Source organism: Trachinotus anak, unplaced genomic scaffold (assembly GCF_046630095.1).
Source record: "Trachinotus anak isolate AG129_WGS33_773 ecotype Australia unplaced genomic scaffold, CSIRO_AGI_Tana_v1 ptg000009l, whole genome shotgun sequence".
Lineage (NCBI taxonomy): Eukaryota > Metazoa > Chordata > Actinopteri > Carangiformes > Carangidae > Trachinotus > Trachinotus anak.
In genome coordinates, this window is record NW_027273860.1 from 891717 (window position 1) to 911371 (window position 19655).

The 19655-nt window shown below is 43.0% G+C and overlaps 2 protein-coding genes across 2 annotated transcripts in view; both read left to right on the top strand.

The window, feature by feature from the left end:
- The window catches only part of LOC139624905 (uncharacterized), a 42869-nt gene that overhangs the window by 14789 nt on the left and 8425 nt on the right, over nt 1-19655 (top strand). The window contains exons 12-16 of the mRNA XM_071484303.1: nt 7627-7800; nt 11486-11635; nt 12004-12123; nt 13036-13271; nt 13518-15303. Of these exons, the coding sequence (XP_071340404.1) occupies nt 7627-7800; nt 11486-11635; nt 12004-12123; nt 13036-13271; nt 13518-15303 (2466 nt within the window). The remainder of the gene's footprint in view (nt 1-7626; nt 7801-11485; nt 11636-12003; nt 12124-13035; nt 13272-13517; nt 15304-19655) is intronic.
- On the top strand, nt 1493-5675 carry LOC139624888 (protein NLRC3-like). The gene is made up of 5 exons (XM_071484267.1): nt 1493-1686; nt 2157-2306; nt 2962-3081; nt 3674-3906; nt 4457-5675. Exons 2-5 carry the CDS (start codon nt 2176-2178, stop codon nt 5533-5535), a joined length of 1563 nt encoding a protein of 520 aa, XP_071340368.1. The 5' UTR covers nt 1493-1686; nt 2157-2175; the 3' UTR covers nt 5536-5675.

A 19655-nucleotide genomic window follows, 5' to 3' on the forward strand; every position in this document is an offset into this window, starting at 1 on the left:
GTGTGTGTGTGTGTCCTGATGATCCAGATGTTTACAGCAAAGACCTGACAGACCTTGACTCTTTTTGTAGCTTTCTGTTGGACTGCTGACATTTCAGCTAACAGCAAGCATGCTAACTCTAACTGACTTGCGCTCTGATAGGTAGCATGATGCTAACTGCCAGTCATCTATATCTGTTCCGTGGAAGTCTGACTTTTCTCTGTCCATATCTGCTGTTGTGTGTAACATCACAGTTGCCCCCCTTGACACACAACCAATCTGTTAGGAGAAATATGCATTTGGATATGTCAGGGTAACTTTCAGTGAGTCAAACATCAGTACAAAGCAAGTATATTGTTTTTCTACAAATGGAATTAATTTTTAAACAATTTATCAGTTTTGTAAATACACAAATACTCATTTTTTAAAATATAAAAGCAGTTTGTATTTTGTGTAATTATCTTGCCATACAGATCCATGGTTCAATATTTAAGATGAGTCAAAATGATATTCTGTTTATTTAACTCATTTGTAAGTCACCATCATCACTAATGCATCAGAAAAGACATATATGTGTTTGTCTGGCTATGTGTATGTGGCCTGAATATTATGATTAAAATACTTGTTTGAAAACGTGCTGTCTGATTTGTTTTTAATGAGCTTATTATGATGTAATGCGGAACAACTATCAGTTGTTGAGTAACAACTCCATATATGTATGATTTTACTCACAAACTGTAAAAGCAATCACAGTATGCTAGAGGATTTTACTTTAGTTTACAGTGCAGTTCTGGCGTAATGTTAGTTAAGACTACGGCTCAATGAGGCAATTGATTATTCTTTCAAATCAATTATTTGACTATGCAGTGTCAGAAAATAAGGGCAAGAATAAAGAGATGTCTTGCAAATCCTAATTTTGACTCATCAGCAGCTAGCAGTTTTTCAGTTTAAGTAATAGTACATTTCTAATGTATTATTTGGTAATTTATTACTGATGTTGATCTTTTTTCGGTAAACTAAAAGTTAATCATTAGTTTGAAAAAATAAAAAATCCGCCTCGACAGCCCAGACGGTGAGTATTTTGCAATTTGCATTGAAAGGAGTTCTTTCTATGATGATCATGTCTGGTGATGATGATGTCTCCATTATTTTGAGCTCATAGCCGCCTGAAGAAAAATGTTTAGCTGTCTGACTACAACTATTTAACTATACCAGACTGTTATAGATGAAACAATGATAAGTTGAATGATGGCTGTATAAAACTGAATGAACAGTTGCTGTTTCACTTTGACTTTCTTGAGTTGTCAGAGAAAGAAAAGTCTCTGCTGGGTTCACTTGGTGATATAATCAAAAACTCCATCTGAGTGTGATGCTGATATGTGTGTGAAGAAATGTCAATGAATGTGTAATGGTTCACCTGAGATGTGTGTGTTGGGTGGGGCACTGTGTCTGTTAAATGTAATTACTGAATTAACTAACCAATTACTTAACTATTTAACTAAGCACATTACTTATAATTTTAACAGACAGACAGATGAAAGTACAAATAATTTAAACAACCTTAACAGGTAAACAACACACACACAGTCAGACTTGTGATTTCCTGTTAATGAAGAGGGGAGGAGCAACTGAAGCTGAAAGTGTTCAGTCAGTTCAGACTCCAGACTTTACCTGGACACAGACGGAGGGAATTGAGGGCTGAGGCAGGTTAGTATTAATACAACATTATTATTATTGTACTGTCACAGTCTCCAAGCCAGTTTTCTCTCTGTGTACTGTGGAGGGAAGAAGAGTCAGAATGAATGTACATCCACAAAAAGACAGTGAGAAAAGGTGGTACTTTGTGTTCTCACAGAATTAACAGTTCAACAATATATTGTGATGAGTTTGATGATGGGACAAAAAGCAAGTCTCCACAACGTAAATAAATTAATTTTAAGCTTTAGGCATGTCTTAAGGTTAGATTTAGGTTTAGCTTTGGTAACTAATAGTTATGGTTAAGGTTACAGTAAGTGTCCAGGAAATGAATGTAATGTCCTCTGGAGTGGTGTGTGTGTGTGTGTGTGTGTGTGTGTGTGTGTGTTTGCTTGGTATTTTAGGTGCATCTGTTGAACAGACCTGTTTGTCCTGATTCTTGTGTGTGAGCTCACAGTCAGTGTTACTGGTTTCTCTCTCAGACTGACTGAAGTCCAGAAGATGAGTGACTATGTGGAGGAAGAGGAGGACAGAGCAGAGTCTCCAGTACCCAGGTGTCTGTCTATGAAGAGTAACCGGTCCAAAGGAGATCCTCCAGTCTTCAATAATGAACCTGTACCTTCACACAGACAGTAAGAGAACTGCCATAAACTCCATTACAACTCATTTTTATTTATCACTGCCAATGACACTTTTTCTGTTATTGTTAATATTGTTTTTGTATCTTAACCTTTTTCTAAAATGTATGTTTATCCCTAAAATCTAAACTTGTATTGAGAGAGAGAGAGATAAATCATTCACCTCATCTTCCTGTTAGTATCTCTGACGGCTGTTGGAAGCTACAAACATCAAACCTCGTCATTACCAGCAGTAGCAGTAGTTTGTGTATTTAGAGCCACATAAATGAATTTCAATGGAATATCTATCAGTTATTCATGTGATATTGTAGCACTGGAACTATTATTCTTTCTTTGCGCCATGTTTTAGCTTGCTTAGTATGACTGACTGACATGTTTAGCATGTCAGTCACATAATTACAGTAAATGATGTGTGATTGTAATGCTGTCTTGGTACCGGAACTACATAGGTGGCAGCTTGTTACTAGATCCTTTAAATAAATGTTAGGGTTAGGGTTAATGTTGTTGTTGTTGTGATTGTTTGAAGGCTCTGATGTGGACTTCTACAGATCAATATCGATCTATCGATCTATCGATCTCTCTCTCTCTCTCTCTCACTCTCTCTCTCATTGAAGCTAATGGTCTGCATGGAAACTGTTTGTGCTTGCAGAGGTCAGAACCACAGACGAAGAGCAGAGTCTCCAGTAGCCAGCTGTCTGTCTATAAAGAGTGACCGGTCCAAAGGAAGTCCTCCAGTCTTTAGTAATGAACCTGGACCCTCAGACACAAAGTAAGAGACAATTTCTACTGTGAACTGACCTGATGGAAGATGAGGCACTGAGGATGAAGACAAAATTACCTGCTAAAAGATGTATATTCATGAAGCAGTGCAGATACTGTTTCAAACTATGAGGGATGGCAGAGGGATAGTAGAAACTACTGACGGTATTTCTGGAGCAAAACACCTGAGAACCTTCATGTTATAATTCACACTTCAAGAAAATATTCATATATCTTTGCTCTGATATTGTACTCATTGTAATTGTCTTTATTGTGAAGTGACTGCAGGAAGTTTTTTTTGTTATCAAATCTTTGTTTTCTGCTTTAACAAAAATAAACACTATGGTGCCAGTGAACATACCATAACATCATAAGTACACCACCCACAAAACTAAACCCCAAAATAAAATTTAAATTACACAAAAAAGAACCTTAATTTTCCTTACAGACTGAATGCTGAATTTAGACCGCACTTAGCTGCACTTAGCTGCACTTTTACTTTCCTCTGTGATTATTCAAGCTTCTAGATAGTGTGGGACACATTTGGATATTTTTCAACAGCAATCAACAAATCATGTTGGTTATAAAAAATGTCTTCACAGAGAGAAGAGGAGACATGTCTCTGTGGAGGAGCAGCTGTCCTGCTGTGCTCTGTGTCAGTATATCCTTAAGGATCCAGTCTCTACCAGCTGTGGACACTGGTTCTGCAGACAGTGCTTCACCTCATACTGGGACCAGTCTGGTTCATCAGGAGACTTCTCCTGTCCCCAGTGTGGACAAAGATCCAGAATAAGACCTGGACTGCAGACAGCCAGTCAGACCAGCACTGTACAAGGTGAGACTGAACATCTCTACGCTGATGTGTTTTGAGTGCATTTCTTGCCTAGAGAAGCAATAGTAATGTTACATAACTTCCAAACACACATATGTACCTTGTGTTTAGAGTGCATGGACAAACTAATAATTACCTAGAAGGAAAGAACAGGCTGGAAGTGAAACATTTTAGGGTGTATCCTTTCTCTTTCTTCCTTATGGGGTTGTTGCTTGCTCGTTGTGGGAACTGTTGGGTTTTTCTCTGTAACAAAGTAAGGTCTTGACCTTACCCTGTAAAGTGCCTTGAGATAATGTATATTATGATTTGGCGCTATACAAATAAAATTGAATTGAAATTGAATTGAGTTTTAACAAGAAAAAAATAAACTTTTTTCCACTTGCCTCAACATGGGCTTCCATATCATACAGCAATGGCATTCAAGACTATAATAAATATCACAGAATTAAAAACATTTTCTTTGCTTGTCTTTAGTTTTTCTGTAGCTGATGAAAATAATCAGCAGATTCTCAGATTCTCTGTCTTCAGTCTGACATTGTCTCTTCTCTTGCAGCAGATAGTGGTCTGCAGGAGGTTTTAGATCAACATAAGATCAGTCTGAGGAGCAGATGTGAACATGTGACTGAAGGAACTGATGGAACAGGAAGTGGAACCCTCCTCAACAGGATCTACACTGAGCTCTACATCACAGAGGGACAGAGTGAAGAGGTTAATACCCAACATGAGGTCAGGCAGCTGGAGACAGCTTCCATGATGAAAACCCTCCATGACGCTCCAATCAAGTGCCACGACATCTTTAAAGCCTTACCTGACCAACAGAGACACATCAGAGTGGTTCTGACCAACGGCGTCGCTGGAGTTGGAAAAACCTTCTCAGTGCAGAAGTTCAGTCTGGACTGGGCAGAGGGCTTGGAGAACCAAGATGTCAGTCTGCTGGTTCTGCTTTCGTTCAGGGAGCTGAACCTGATCAGAGAGCAGCAGCACAGTCTTCTCAGGCTGCTCCATGTTTTCCATCCAACATTACAGAAGGTCACAGCAGAGCAGCTGGCTGTCTGTAAAGTTCTGTTCATCTTGGACGGCCTGGATGAAAGCAGACTTTCACTGGATTTCACCAACAGGGAGGTTGTGTCTGATGTCACACAGACGTCATCAGTCAACCTGCTGCTGACAAACCTCATCCAGGGGAACCTGCTTCCCTCGGCTCTGGTCTGGATCACTTCCAGACCTGCAGCAGCCAATCAGATCCCTCCTACATGTGTTGACAGGGTAACAGAGGTACGAGGCTTCAATGACGCCCAGAAGGAGGAGTACTTCAGGAGGAGATCCAGTGATGAAGAGCTGTCCAACAGAATCATCTCACACATCAAGAAGTCCAGGAGCCTCCACATCATGTGTCAAGTCCCAGTCTTCTGCTGGATCACTGCTACAGTTCTGGAGCACATGTTGACTACAGAGCAGAGAGGAGAGCTGCCCCAGACCCTGACTGACCTGTACTCACAACTCCTGCTGGTTCAGACAAAGAGGAAGAAGCTCAAGTATGATGAGGGACATGAGACGAGTCCACAGGAGCTGATGGAGGCTGACAGGGAAGTTCTTCTGAAGCTGGGGAGGCTGGGAGATGAGCAGAGGTGATATCTCTCCTGACAGAAGCATCAACATCTTCCACTATCTGATGGAGATGAAGGACCACTCAGTTCATCAGGAGATCCAAGAGTTGGTGAAGTGAGAGACCAGATCAGAGAAGGAGCTCTCTGAGATCCACTGCTCTGCTCTGGCCTACATGCTGCAGATGTCAGAGGAGGTTCTGGATGAATTGGACCTGAACAAGTACAACACATCAGAGGAGGGACGACGGAGACTGATCCCAGCTGTGAGGAACTGCAGGAAGGCTCGGTGAGTACTGACATGATCATTAATATTATCAATCAGTATAGATTATTCGTTCAGTTCTTCAAATATACACAGTATAATTGACCTGCCACAGTAACAAATATAAGAAGCATTACTTCAGGACATGGCGCTCACTCAATGGGCATATTTGTTTTTTCTTCTTGCTCATGTGCTTCTTGCTCACCCACTGAGCCCTGTCCCCCTTTGCACACATCATGGAAGCCTGAATGTAACACAACTTCCAGCCTTTCATTTGTACCATTTAAGCAGGGGTGAAGGTAGTTTTGAATTCTTGCCGGTACTATTACCAAAACCTTCATTGCTTCATATTGTTCACCTCTCCTCACTTTATGCATTTTAAAAAAGCAAAGTCAAAAATCAAACAAACAAATAAAAACATTTAAATATTTTAATTACCTGTATGGAGTAGACAGAAATTAGAAACACTTGACAATGTATATGGTAAAATATTTGTTTTAATTTTTAGGGTTCTGGCGTGTATGAAACGTTTTTGAATAATGAACACTGTTCTCTGTGTCGTTGAAATTGAACAAAATAACATGAAACACAGCTGCTTATTCTGCTATTGATTTTATTGGGACATTTTGCAATGAATGGAATGACATTAAACGTAGTGTTGCACGTCTGACAGTTCAGAAGCAATTCGGAATGAGTTAAAAGCAGTTTATAAACAGACAAAGTGATGTTCAACACTGCATATTGCGAGCAGATCTATTTTCTGGCCTAAAGTTCAGCCGTGACTGGTTCTGAATTTGGGCTTTAGCAGGCAGCCGCTCTCCCCTCTTCCTGGTACTGTGCACCGCCACTGAATCTCTTAGTGGTTCGCAGTACCAGACCGGACCGGCTCACTTTCACCCCTGCATTTAAGTAAAACAAAGATTTCCATTAACTGTTTATATTAATTACTACTAGATGGTGATAAGAATAATTGGTTCATGTCAAACACTATGTGAAGACCAGGTGTTAATCACATAATGACATGTTTTATGATCTTATGCATCGAGTGTCCTTTTATTACTGTAATAGATTCTATAATTTTTGAATCACAGATTAACTGATTGCAGACTCTCAGAGAATCACTGTGAAGTTGTGGCCTCAGCTCTGAAGTCCAACCCCTCCCATCTGAGAGACCTGGACCTAAGGGGAAACTACCTGCAGGATTTAGGAGTGAAGGAGCTGTCTGCTGGACTGGAGAGTCCAAACTGTCGACTGGAGACTCTGGGGTTAGTTCAGTCAGTGACTGGAGCTGTTGGAGTATTTTCAGAGCCATTGTTGGCCTGTTACAGATGTAACGGTATCAGTGTAAATGTTGTCCAATATGAAAACAAAGAGACAACAACCCACCAACTTGGAAATATCAAAACATGTTTGAACAATGTGGACAGCAAGAAGGATCACTGCCACCAACAACTTTTAATCTAAATATGAGATCTGACTGTTTAAGACAAAACACATGAAACTCTCCTTTAACGACATTTCATAACACTAACCTACTGAACTACAAACACAGGTAGAAGATGAATTAAATAATGAAAAGATTCTTATTTCAACATGTCTGATCTGATATTTATATTCTAGTTACAGACTGTCCTGAGGTCAGCAGCAGGTGATGAACCTGTGTTGACATCAACAGCTGTATGAATGTTGTGCTGATGTTTGGAGGATGTGTGTAGAAGTCTGACATGATGATGATCCACAATAACAGAAGGATTAACTCATTCTACTCATTCTAGAGAAAAGATTATTGATTAGGACATATCTGATCAGTTTGCACTGAAATGATTTTATCTACATCTTTGATTCTTTATTCAGGTTGACTTCCTGCAGTTTGTCAGAGATCAGCTGTTCTTCTCTGGCCTCAGCTCTGAAGTCCAACCCCTCCCATCTGAGAGAACTGGACCTGAGTGGAAACAACCTGCAGGATTCAGCAGTGAAGGAGCTGTGTGATTTTCTGCAGAGTCCAGACTGTAGACTGGAGACTCTGAGGTCAGACTCCAATTTTTACTACATGTTAAATTCCTGAAAGAGTAGAAACCAACTGCGTTTGTGCCAATTAATTATTTTTGGTCTTCTTATGCTGCAGCTGAAATAACTGTGACCTGGAATGAGTTAGAAACATGAAACTTGGCCAAATAATTAAATTTATTATGCAAATGCTTACCATGAAGTACGAGCCTGATTGGCCAGAGGGTGGCGCTGCAATCATGGTCCAAAATGCAATTTTCAAAAGGCCACAACCCTCAAACCATAAGCCTGAAAATTAACAACAGAAAAGCTTTCTAACACCATTTTGTTTGGTCAAGATAATAATGAACATTAAAGCTTTGTTACTGCAAATAGTATCTGACCAACACAACTGACAACAAAGCAACAATGTAAAGACTACAGTGTTTACAGTCATATTAACGTTACGCCATTATATCGTTAGTCTAATGAATGCCTTTTAGGTACCTCTCTGGTCACACCTGTCAACACTTTAAAGATCTCAGAGTTCAAGTTGACCGGCAGTTTCATTACAACTTACTGCTGACATTTGTCAACTCCATGTGTCTCAGCCCATCTCATAGCAGCCACTTCATAGTAAAGTCATATTGTACACAGATGACACAGTTAGTAGGTCAGACTTGCACAACCTTCAATACACTTATTACTTTCATTTTTACATCTGTGAAAGTTACAATAAAACAAACCACAACATCTGGATCAATTGTAGCTAAAACAAGGAAAAGGACAGATTACATCATAACATCAGCTTCCATTCCATTATCCCCTTTCTCTTTGTATAAACCTGCCATATTCACATGGCCCCAGCTGTGAGTTCAGGATTCTCATGTGAGGGGAAGGAGGCTAATGCTGCAATCAGGCCTTCAGTGTCCGGCCAGCTCCTCTTCTGCCTCACCAGTAAGGTCAGTTGTTGCAGCTGGGGCAAAGGGGTCCACTTTAAGCAGCAACTTTGTCTCCTAAGGTCACATCTTTTATTCTTTATTCAGATTGAGGTCCTGCAGTTTGTCAGACATCAGCTGTGGACTCAGCTCTGAAGTCCAACCCCTCCAATCTGAGAGACCTGGACCTGAGCAACAACGTCCTGCAGGATTCAGGAGTAAATCTGCTGTGTGGTTTTCTGCAGAGTCCAGACTGTAGACTGGAGACTCTGAGGTCAGACTCCATGTTTTATTTCTGTGCTGATGAAACACTGAACACTTTCAAACAGGAACTTTTTCTCCAAGAGTCAAATCTTTTATTCTTTATTCAGGTTGAACGCCTGCAGGCTGTCAGAGATCAACTGTTCTTCTCTGGTATCAGCTCTGAAGTCCAACCCCTCCCATCTGAAAGAACTGGGGCTGTGTCTTAACGACCTGGAGGATTCAGACCTGACTGAGCTGTCTGATCTTGTAAAAAGTCCAGACTGTAGACTGGAGACTCTGAGCTCAGTAGAGAGGTGCAGTCAGACTCTTTAAATGTAACAACAGTGAGTCCATCACTGAAGTGTTGCTGCAGTAATGAAGCTTCATGACTCTCTGTTTATTTCCATGTGGACTGAGTGAAATGTGCAGAGTGAACAGACTTGATGGTCAAAGTCTCTGCAGGTCTGTGAGCTTCCAGCTCAGTGTGTTCACTCCAACACGTTAACATGAGAGCTGAGAGGAAGCAGCTGCTGCACATCTGGTCTGAACAGGACTGAAGTCCCTGCTGCTCTTTATCCTGATGTGCTGCATCACTGACTGACAGCTGCTGAAGAGTCTCTGTGAACACTGATCCATCACCTCTCTTCTTCTTCTCTCCACAGGTGGGAGTGGTGAAGAGGAGTGTGTGTGTGTGTGTGTGTGTGTGTGTGTGTGTGTGTGTGTGTGTGTGTGTGTGTGTGTGTGTGTGTGTGTGTGTGTGTGTGTGTGTGTCCTGATGATCCAGATGTTGCAGCAGCAGCTTGTGTGTAGAGAGGCTCTGACTGGTCCATGTTACTGGGAGGTGGAGAGGAGAGGAGAGCTTCATCCAGCAGCGACTGACAGAGGAACCAGAAGAGGTGGAGATGACTCTCAGTGCTGCATCTGAACTGATCTGAGAACAGCTCCACCATCATCCCTGTGTGTTCCTCTGGGTCTGACAGAGCATCATCAGTGTCTCTGCTGCTCCTCTGTCCTTCTTCACAGTCTCTGCAGAGACACTGAGACTCCTCCACTCCTGCCTATCTACACGACACCACCTCCTCCATCCTCTACCTGGACCGTTTTCACTTGCACCTGATTGCTGTTTGGCACCAAAGTATTCTGGTCACTACCTAAAGCTCTTTTCCACAGGGGAGGATTGGAACAAAGATTGACTGGTAAATCGAGAGCTTTGCCTTCCAGCTCAGCTCCCTTTTTACCACAGTAGTCCAGTACAATGTCCGCTTTACTGCTGACGCTGCTCCAATCAGTTTCCTGCACCATCCTACCCTCAGACCCTGAGACACTACTACTCCTTCACTTGGGACAGAAACTCCATCCCAACCCAAGGAGAGCAGTCCACCGTTTTGGAATAATTTAGACTAACACATTCTTCATTACATGGCCAGGTTTCAGTAAAGTAAATTAGATCTGATATTATATTGTTTACTAATACAGTTTTAGATGCAAGTGATCTAATATTTTGTTGTAATGTTTCTGTATTGGTGTTAATTTAATTAGGTTTTTCTTTTTTTGGGGGGCATTTTTTGCCTTTAGTGAGTAGAGAGTGACAGGAAAGGGGCAGAGAGAGAGGGAATGACACGCAGGAAAGAGTCGGGCCGGTCGGGAGTCGAACCGGCACTCGTCTGCTGAGAGCATCCGCTCATGTGGTGCGCGCCCTAACCACTCCGCCATTGGGCCTCCTAATTAGGTTTTTCTGAATTACTCCTCTCGTCTCAGTTTGATTACTCTGTACTCATACAGAGTGTGTCTACATTGACAAGTGTGGCAACATGCAGTGCACTGTAAGTACTTGGGTGGTGCACTCAGAGCCCTCATTTGTCACCATCTTGGCTAAAAAACAGGAACCAAGACAGGAAGACGTGTGATCATCACAGATGGCAACTTAATTTCCACATTCCATGACACGGGGCGCACACAGGAAAGTAAAACATTAATTTACAGTCAAGAGAGCACAGTAGCTGGCAGAACACTCTCTCCTCTTCTTTCTCTTCTCTCACACACACTCACACACACATAGTTGTATGATTTCCTGTAAATCCAGAGGGGAGGAGCAACTGAAACTCAACGCTCTCTGTCAGTTCAGACTGTATTTTGAATCAATGGAGCAGAAGAATGAGGGAAACTGAAGGCTGAGGCAGGTGAGTGTTAATACAGCATTATTATTATTTTACTCTCACTGTCTTTGAGTTAGTTTCTCCCTGTGGACTGTGGAGGGTCAGAGTCAAAGGGAACTAATGTCAACACAAAGACACTGAAAGAAAGGTATGAGATAATAAACAGTTTGAGAAATCCATGAGCACAATGTTGTGATGAGCTGAATAATACACTTCCAACTAATAACACAAGAAAACGGTGGAGTTTATGATACTTATGCTCTGTAAGTGTGTGTGTGTGTGTGTGTGTGTGTGTGGTGTTTGCTTGGCAGTTTGAGTCTCTTGTTCAGACTTGTTTTTCCAGACTCGTGTGTGTGAGCTCACAGTCAGTGTCAATGGTTTCCCTCTCAGGCTGACTCAAGTCCTGAAGATGATTGATTGTATGGAGGAAGAGGAGGACAGAGCAGCGTCTCCAGTACCCAGCTGTCTGTCTATGAAGAGTGACCAGTCCAAAAGTCTTCCTCTACACTTCAGTAATGAACCTGGACCCTCAGGCACAAAGTGAGAGACCTGCAACAAACTCATTTTACAACTAATTTTCAGTTACCACTGTCAATGGCAATTTTTTGTATTAATTTTGTGTTTGTGTTGTATTCCTTCTATTAAAATCGATTTTTTTACCTAAAATCTAGTAAAACTTTTGACAGAGACAAAGAGAAATCATTCAGCTCATCTTCCTGTTAGTGTCTCTGACGGCTGCTGGTCACATAGAAAAGCTGTAATCTGATCTAAGAGGAAGCTACAAACATCAAACCTCCTCATCACCAGCAGCAGCAGTGGTTTGTGTCTTTAGAGCCACAGAAATGGTTTTCATGAGAAGATTCATCAGTGATTGATGTGATATGAATAAATGATGTTTGTGTTTGCAGAGGTCAGAGCCACAGACTGAGAGCAGAGTCTCCAGGATCAGTCTGTCTTTCTCTGAGCAGTGACCTGTCTAAAGATGAACCTCCATTCTTCAATAATGAACCTGGACCTTCAGACACACAGTAAGAGAGTCTCTACTGTAAACTGACCTGATGGAAGATGATGCACTGAGAATAAAAATCTGCTAAAAGATCCATGATGTTGAATTATTAGTGCTAAGATGGATCTTCTCGGTTTCCTCGCCAGAAACTACTGATGGTACTTCTGTAGCAAAACAACAGAGAAAAATCTTCAGTTATCTTTGCCCTCATGTTCAAAATCTGAAAGCTCTGAATCATTAGTAAGTGGACCTTTGGACCTGGATCTTCGACCATATATTGTTGCTAACATGTGGGCAGTACTCAGGTAAAAGTTATTAGTGGACAAAAAAGGGGTTAGAAAATGGTCAAATGTAGATTTACACCACTTCTTTTTTAGAATATTTATTTTACATTGATGCCTTTATTTTTTATTGTTGACAGCAGTGATAAAAGACATAAGGGGAGTGAAATACAGAAAAGGCAGCTGTCTGGACTTGAACCTCAGGCACCAGTGTTGCATGCTGTGTGTCTGAAACTGCTGGTCTACCATAATTCTTTAGACCACTTGTAATCTCAGTGGAAATCTAACTGACCCAAGCTAAGCTGCACAAAGTGTTTGTAAAACAGTAAAGGACATGATCAGCTGTTTTCAGGGGAAAGCTTTTACTATGAAGTAGCTGCAGGAAGTCTTGAGATTGTATTTATAGCAGACTACAGGCAGATCACTAAATGTTTAAAAAGACACCAGTTAGAAACAGTTGATTAGTGTTTATGAAATCAGGAGAGTTTCAATGAGTTTTTATTCTAGACTGAATGCTGAATTTAAACTGACATCTACCTGCACTTTTCCTGTTCAGTGTGACAGTCAGAGCTTGAAGACAGTGTTGGACACAGGTTGCAATTTTTCCAAAACAGTCAACAAATCATTGTAGTTATAAAGAAATATTTTCACAGAGGGAGGAAGAGGAGTGGTGTCTCTGTGGAGGAGCAGCTGTCCTGCTGTGCTCTGTGTCAGGACGTCCTGAAGGATCCAGTCTCTACCAGCTGTGGACACTGGTTCTGCAGACAGTGCTTCACTTCATACTGGGACCAGTCTGGTTCATCAGGAGACTCCTCCTGTCCCCAGTGTGGACAAAGACCCAGAACCAGACCTGGACTGCAGACAGCCAGTCAGACCAGCACTGTACAAGGTGAGAATTAGTCTGTTGGTGTCATCATTTTTGAAAAGAGAACTTGTTGTTTCATACAGTGTCATTTGTTACTTCACACAGCATTGACATTTAATATTGTACATTATAAATTATATTTATAATATACATTTATAAATTATAAATACCTTATCTTTGCTGGTCATTAATTTTTCCATAGCTGATGAAAATAATCAGCAGATTCTCAGATTCTCTGTCTTCAGTCTGACATTGTCTCTTCTCTTGCAGCAGATAGTGGTCTGCAGGAGGTTTTAGATCAACATAAGATCAGTCTGAGGAGCAGATGTGAACATGTGACTGAAGGAACTGATGGAACAGGAAGTGGAACCCTCCTCAACAGGATCTACACTGAGCTCTACATCACAGAGGGACAGAGTGAAGAGGTTAATACCCAACATGAGGTGAGGCAGCTGGAGACAGCTTCCAAGATGAAGACCCTCCATGACGCTCCAATCAAGTGTCAGGACATCTTTAAAGCCTTACCTGACCAACAGAGACACATCAGAGTGGTTCTGACCAACGGCGTCGCTGGAGTTGGAAAAACCTTCTCAGTGCAGAAGTTCAGTCTGGACTGGGCAGAGGGCTCGGAGAACCAAGATGTCAGTCTGCTGGTTCTGCTTTCGTTCAGGGAGCTGAACCTGATCAGAGAGCAGCAGCACAGTCTTCTCAGGCTGCTCCATGTTTTCCATCCAACATTACAGAAGGTCACAGCAGAGCAGCTGGCTGTCTGTAAAGTTGTGTTCATCTTGGACGGCCTGGATGAAAGCAGACTTTCACTGGATTTCAACAACAGGGAGGTTGTGTCTGATGTCACACAGACGTCATCAGTCAACCTGCTGCTGACAAACCTCATCCAGGGGAACCTGCTTCCCTCGGCTCTGGTCTGGATCACTTCCAGACCTGCAGCAGCCAATCAGATCCCTCCTACATGTGTTGACAGGGTAACAGAGGTACGAGGCTTCACTGACACCCAGAAGGAGGAGTACTTCAGGAGGAGATCCAGTGATGAAGAGCTGTCCAACAGAATCATCTCACACATCAAGACGTCCAGGAGCCTCCGCATCATGTGTCAAGTCCCAGTCTTCTGCTGGATCACTGCTACAGTTCTGGAGCACATGTTGACTACAGAGCAGAGAGGAGAGCTGCCCCAGACCCTGACTGACCTGTACTCACAACTCCTGCTGGTTCAGACAAAGAGGAAGAAGCTCAAGTATGATGAGGGACATGAGACGAGTCCACAGGAGCTGATGGAGGCTGACAGGGAAGTTCTTCTGAAGCTGGGGAGGCTGGCGTTTGAACATCTGGAGAAAGGAAACATCATGTTCTCCCAAGAAGACCTGGAGCAGTGTGGTCTGGATGTCACAGAGGCCTCGGTGTACTCAGGGCTCTGTACTGAGATCTTCAAAAGAGAGAGTGTGATCTTCCAGAAAACAGTCTACTGCTTTGTTCATCTGAGCATTCAGGAGTTTCTGGCTGCAGTCTACATGCTCCACTGTTACACCAACAGGAAGAGAAAGGTCCTGAAGAACTTCCTGGGAAAACATGTTGATGCAACCCTGGATGTCTTCCTGATGGGAGCAATAAAAAAATCCCTCAAGAGTAAAAATGGTCACCTGGACCTGTTTGTTCGCTTCCTTCATGGCCTCTCTCTGGAGTCCAACCAGAGACTCTTAGGAGGTCTGCTGGGTCAGACAGAGAACAGTCCAGAAACCATCCAGAGAGCCATCAACAACTTGAAGGAGATGAAGACAAATATCTCTCCTGACAGAAGCATCAACATCTTCCACTGTCTGATGGAGATGAACGACCACTCAGTCCATCAGGAGATCCAAGAGTTCCTGAAGTCAGAGACCAGATCAAAGAAGAGACTCTCTGTGATCCACTGCTCAGCTCTGGCCTACATGCTGCAGATGTCAGAGGAGGTTCTGGATGAGTTCGACCTGGAGAAGTACAACACATCAGAGGAGGGACGACGGAGACTGATCCCAGCTGTGAGGAACTGCAGGAAGGCTCGGTGAGTCCACTTGTGATTATAAAGCCATCAATATTTAAATTTGGGGCAGATGGTAGAGTAGAAATGGTATAGAATACTTCTAAAGTGACAATGACATAATTACACCATTTGGCGGCAGCAATGCACTAAACTGTGCCAAATCTACTGGAAATAAAATTGGCCACAGGGTTTGTCTTCATCAGCCTGCAGAAGTTTAAGCCCAGCGTGCTTTCTTTGAAAACAAAGCTGGCATATTGAGAATCAAGTATGACTTGTAATGCAACAATGCCTGCTCTTCCTTTTAAGCCTTAATTACACTCTCTTGCAGACACACACACAAACAGGTGCGGACACTAAGGACACGTAGTTGTTCCTATTATTTCTGTCTAGACTGCTTGGAGGACATACAGTGCCTTGCAAAAGTATTCACCCCCTTGGTATTCTTTCTATTTTGTTGCCTTACAGTCTGGAAATGGATCTTCAGTTTGATTTTAAGTAATGGACCTACACAAAATACTCCAGATTAATTAAGGTAAACTGAGAAAAAAACTTAAAAAACTTAACTCAACTTAATTTAAATAATTCTAAAAAATATAAAACTGAAAAGTGGTGCATGCATATGTATCCACCCCCTTTGCTTTGAAGCCCCAACCATTACCTTCAGAAGCCACATAATTAGTTAAATGAGATCCACCTGTGGGGAATCTAAGTGTCTACACCTGTTCTGATAGCCCCAGAGTCAACACCAGTGCAAGGGCTACCGCTAAGCAAATGGCAGCATGAAGACCAAGGAACTCTCCACACAGGTCAGAGACAAAGTTGTGGAGAAGTATACAGATAAGGGTTGGGTTATAAAAAAATATTCAAAACCCTGAACATCCCACAGAGCACCATTAAATCCATTATTAGAAAATGGAAAGAATATGCCAATAGGCCATCAAGGACAACATTATGTCTGGCACAAACCTAACACCTCTTGTCATGCTGAGAACACCATCCCCACAGTGAAGCATGGTGGTGGCAGCAGGAAAGATGGATGGTGCAAAATATAGAGAAATTCTTGAGGGAAACCTGTGAGGCGTCCAGAGATTTGAGACTGGGACGGAGGTTCACGTTCCAGCAGGACAATGACCCTAAACACACTGTTAAAGCAACACTCCAGTGGTTTAAGGAGAAACAGTTAAATGTCCTGGAATGGTTGAGTCAAAGCCCAGACCTCAATCCAATTAAGAATCTCTGTTATGATTTAAAGATTGCTGTACATAAATGGTGGCGTTCCAACTTGAAGAATGCCATGAAGAATGGGCAAAAATTCCAGTGGCTAGATGTGCCAAGATTGTGGAGATGTACCCGAAGAGACTTTCTGCTGTAATTGCTCCAAAAGGTGGCTCTACAAAGTATTGACTTTGGGGGGGTGAATAGTTATGCACATTCAGGTTTTTGTTTTATGTCTTATTTCTTGTTTGTTTCACAATTAAAAAAAAAAAAAAATATTTTGCATCTTCAAAGTGGTAGTTATATTGTGTAAATTGAATTTGTGATTTGTAGTGAAATGCCTGCAAATCTGGCAACCTACTAGGAGCAGCAGACTAGAAGTGGCCAACGCACAAGGCAGTTATTCACTAGCAAGGGCCACACCATCAACAGGGTATGTTTGAAAGATTTATTGAATGGATAGATGGGTGGGGAATCTGCCCACGGGGCAGCTGCGAACCCCCTCAGGGTCCTACTAGGAAGGGAAAGAGATGAAACCAGACGAATAAAGGGGGGGTTTGGGGGGCGGGCACAGAATATGAAAGTGAAAGAGGAGAGGAGGGTTAGGTTGGTATTTATGAGATTGCTGGAAGAGATGTAGTTGAGGCGTGGTCCTGCTGTTCTGGAATGCCATTGCATGAAGCTTAAGTAGCCAGACGAGCAAAGTGTTTGACAGAAGTGATGGTGGAACCAGAATCGAGTGATGACTTATCTGGAATTGGAGACAAAGAAGATCCACTGCTGTTGCTCTCAGCTTTGCAATAGAACAGCAAGCTTATGAAGGTCTCAAAAGGATTTAGGGGTGATTCGATGTTGAAGTAGAAGATGGGTGTCACATAACTGATGTCATAATGTGAATGAGTGTGTGTGTTTCTCCAAGTGTGTTCAAGTATGTTGCAGGTTTGCCCTGTCCTCCTCCTGTCCCTCATTGGGCGTTTGAACCAGCTGACCTGGGGCTTGTGCCGATCAGTCAGCTGTTCATCGCTTCCTCATCAGTGGACATCTATATCAGCCTCCTAGAACTGCTGCTTCTCCCTTCTTTTTCCCTTCTGGCCACCAAGGTGTTCTCTACCCTGTTGCTGCTGTGGTGGGGTTTTTTCTTTTGCATCCTGTAAACTAGGCTCTATCCTGGTGTATCTGCTGAGGAAGTCAAGTTTGTGTGTGTGTGTGTGTGTGTGTGTGTGTGTGTGTGTGTGTGTGTGTGTGTGTGTGTGTGTGTGTGTGTGTGTGTGTGTGTGTGTGCTTTCTCTAATTTCATGTTGTTCTTGTTGTTTTTTTAATCTGTGATGCTCTGTAAAGAAATTCCAACTTCTGCCAGACTTGCTGTGTTTGGCTGTTAAATTTATTGAGCCTATATTCTTCATGTTACTCCTTGTGTTCCCCTGGACATACTCGTAAGCATGGCACATTGGAGAATTGATGTGGATGAAGTGAAGTTGGTGACCACCTGAATAGGTCGCAGGAGAAGACCAGGGCGGAAAGCGAAGGGAAAGTGCTGCTACAGGGGAGAGGAAAGTCTGGAGATGGCATCCCAATGCTGATGCCTCCTGCTGATACGACCAGCAGGGGCTGTTGGTGCTTGTATAGCGCCAAATCATGATATACACTGTCTCAAGGCACTTTACAGGGTAAGGTCAAGACCTTATATAGAGGAAAAACCCAACAATTCCCACAAAGAGCAAGCACTTGGCAACAGTGGGGGGGAAAAACTCCCTTTTAACAGGAAGAAACCTCCAACAGAACCAGGCTCAGGGTGGGTGGCCGTCTGCCACGACCGGTTGGATTTAGGTGGAGAAGAGAGGGTGGCGAGATACCCGCGGAATGAGGACAGAGAGAGAGACAGAGTGGAGAAGCATGAACTACGGGAGAAAAAAAAACATGCAAACGTAGTAGTATTTTGTAAAGGTGTATAGAGAGAAAGACAGCTCAGTGCATCATGCAGTGGCTTGCTGTGGCTTGAGGCATGAGGCAGCAGGGGGCATTGGCATCCCAGTGCCAGAGCCCCACCTCCTGCAAGCTGCTGTGGTTGGAGGAGGGGACTAGTGGGGGTCACTGGTATCCCAGTGCCAGATGCTCTGGATGGCATAAAATGAAAGGAGGCAGAAGGCAGCAGGTACAACCCAGTGCCAGGAGCTTTGGCTCCCGAAGGTGCTGCATTTGGAAGCAGGAGACAGCAGGGGTCATTCGCATCACGGTGCCAGAAGCCCCAGCTCCTGCAAGCTGCTGTGGTTGGAGGAAAGAGGCAGCAGGGGTAATGGCATCCCGATGCCAAGTTCTCTATCATTGCTGGCTATGGAAAAGGTTGGGAGTGAGTAGCAGGGACTGCTGTGGCAGTAGCTCTGGATGTGGAAAGCTACCAATGTAGATGATGATGATGACTCAGTCGGGGGTGGTGTTTCTTCTCATACCTTTCTCCTTAAAACATTTGGAGTGAGGCTACAGTCCAATCAGAGATTTATGTCAAGGGCTGATCATTGGGGGACCTTGTTGGAGCATGGAGAGGAACAGCCGGCTGCAGGTCGTGCAACCGGTGTCGGGACAATAGCGGGGTATTGAAGTTATCCTCTGAGGCAAAGGAGTGGGAGAAATGCAGTGACTTTGGTGGACTTTACTCATGTTGCCTCGTCCTCTCTTTGCTGAAGAAGGAGCTTGGTCGGGAGACACTGAGGATCCGCCAGGTGAACAGTTTCGAACGCTGAGGAGAGGTGATAATGGGATATGATGATGGTGGGATATTGATGATGGAGGAGACAGAGCCAGCCAGGATCGCTTGTTTCCTGGACGGCATTTGGACCAGGGAGTGTGGGGTCATGTGCACGGAGGCCAGGATTTTGGTTGGATCAGAAAATGTGGGCTAATGGAAACTGTGGGGTTGATTGTCCTGATTCAGTCCAAAAGATCATCGTCCAGTGGGGATAAAAAAATAAAATTAAATCATGCTCTGGATGAGGTGAGTGGATGGATTATTTAACTCATATGTTTTACCCTAGCTGATTGGGTTTTGCTTGAGGCGATGTGTAGCGTTCTCGGTTCTAGCGCAGAATATGAGAGCAAAAGAGGAGATGAGGGCTAAGTTGGTTTTTATGAGTTTGCCAGATGAGGTGTGGTTGAGGTGTGGT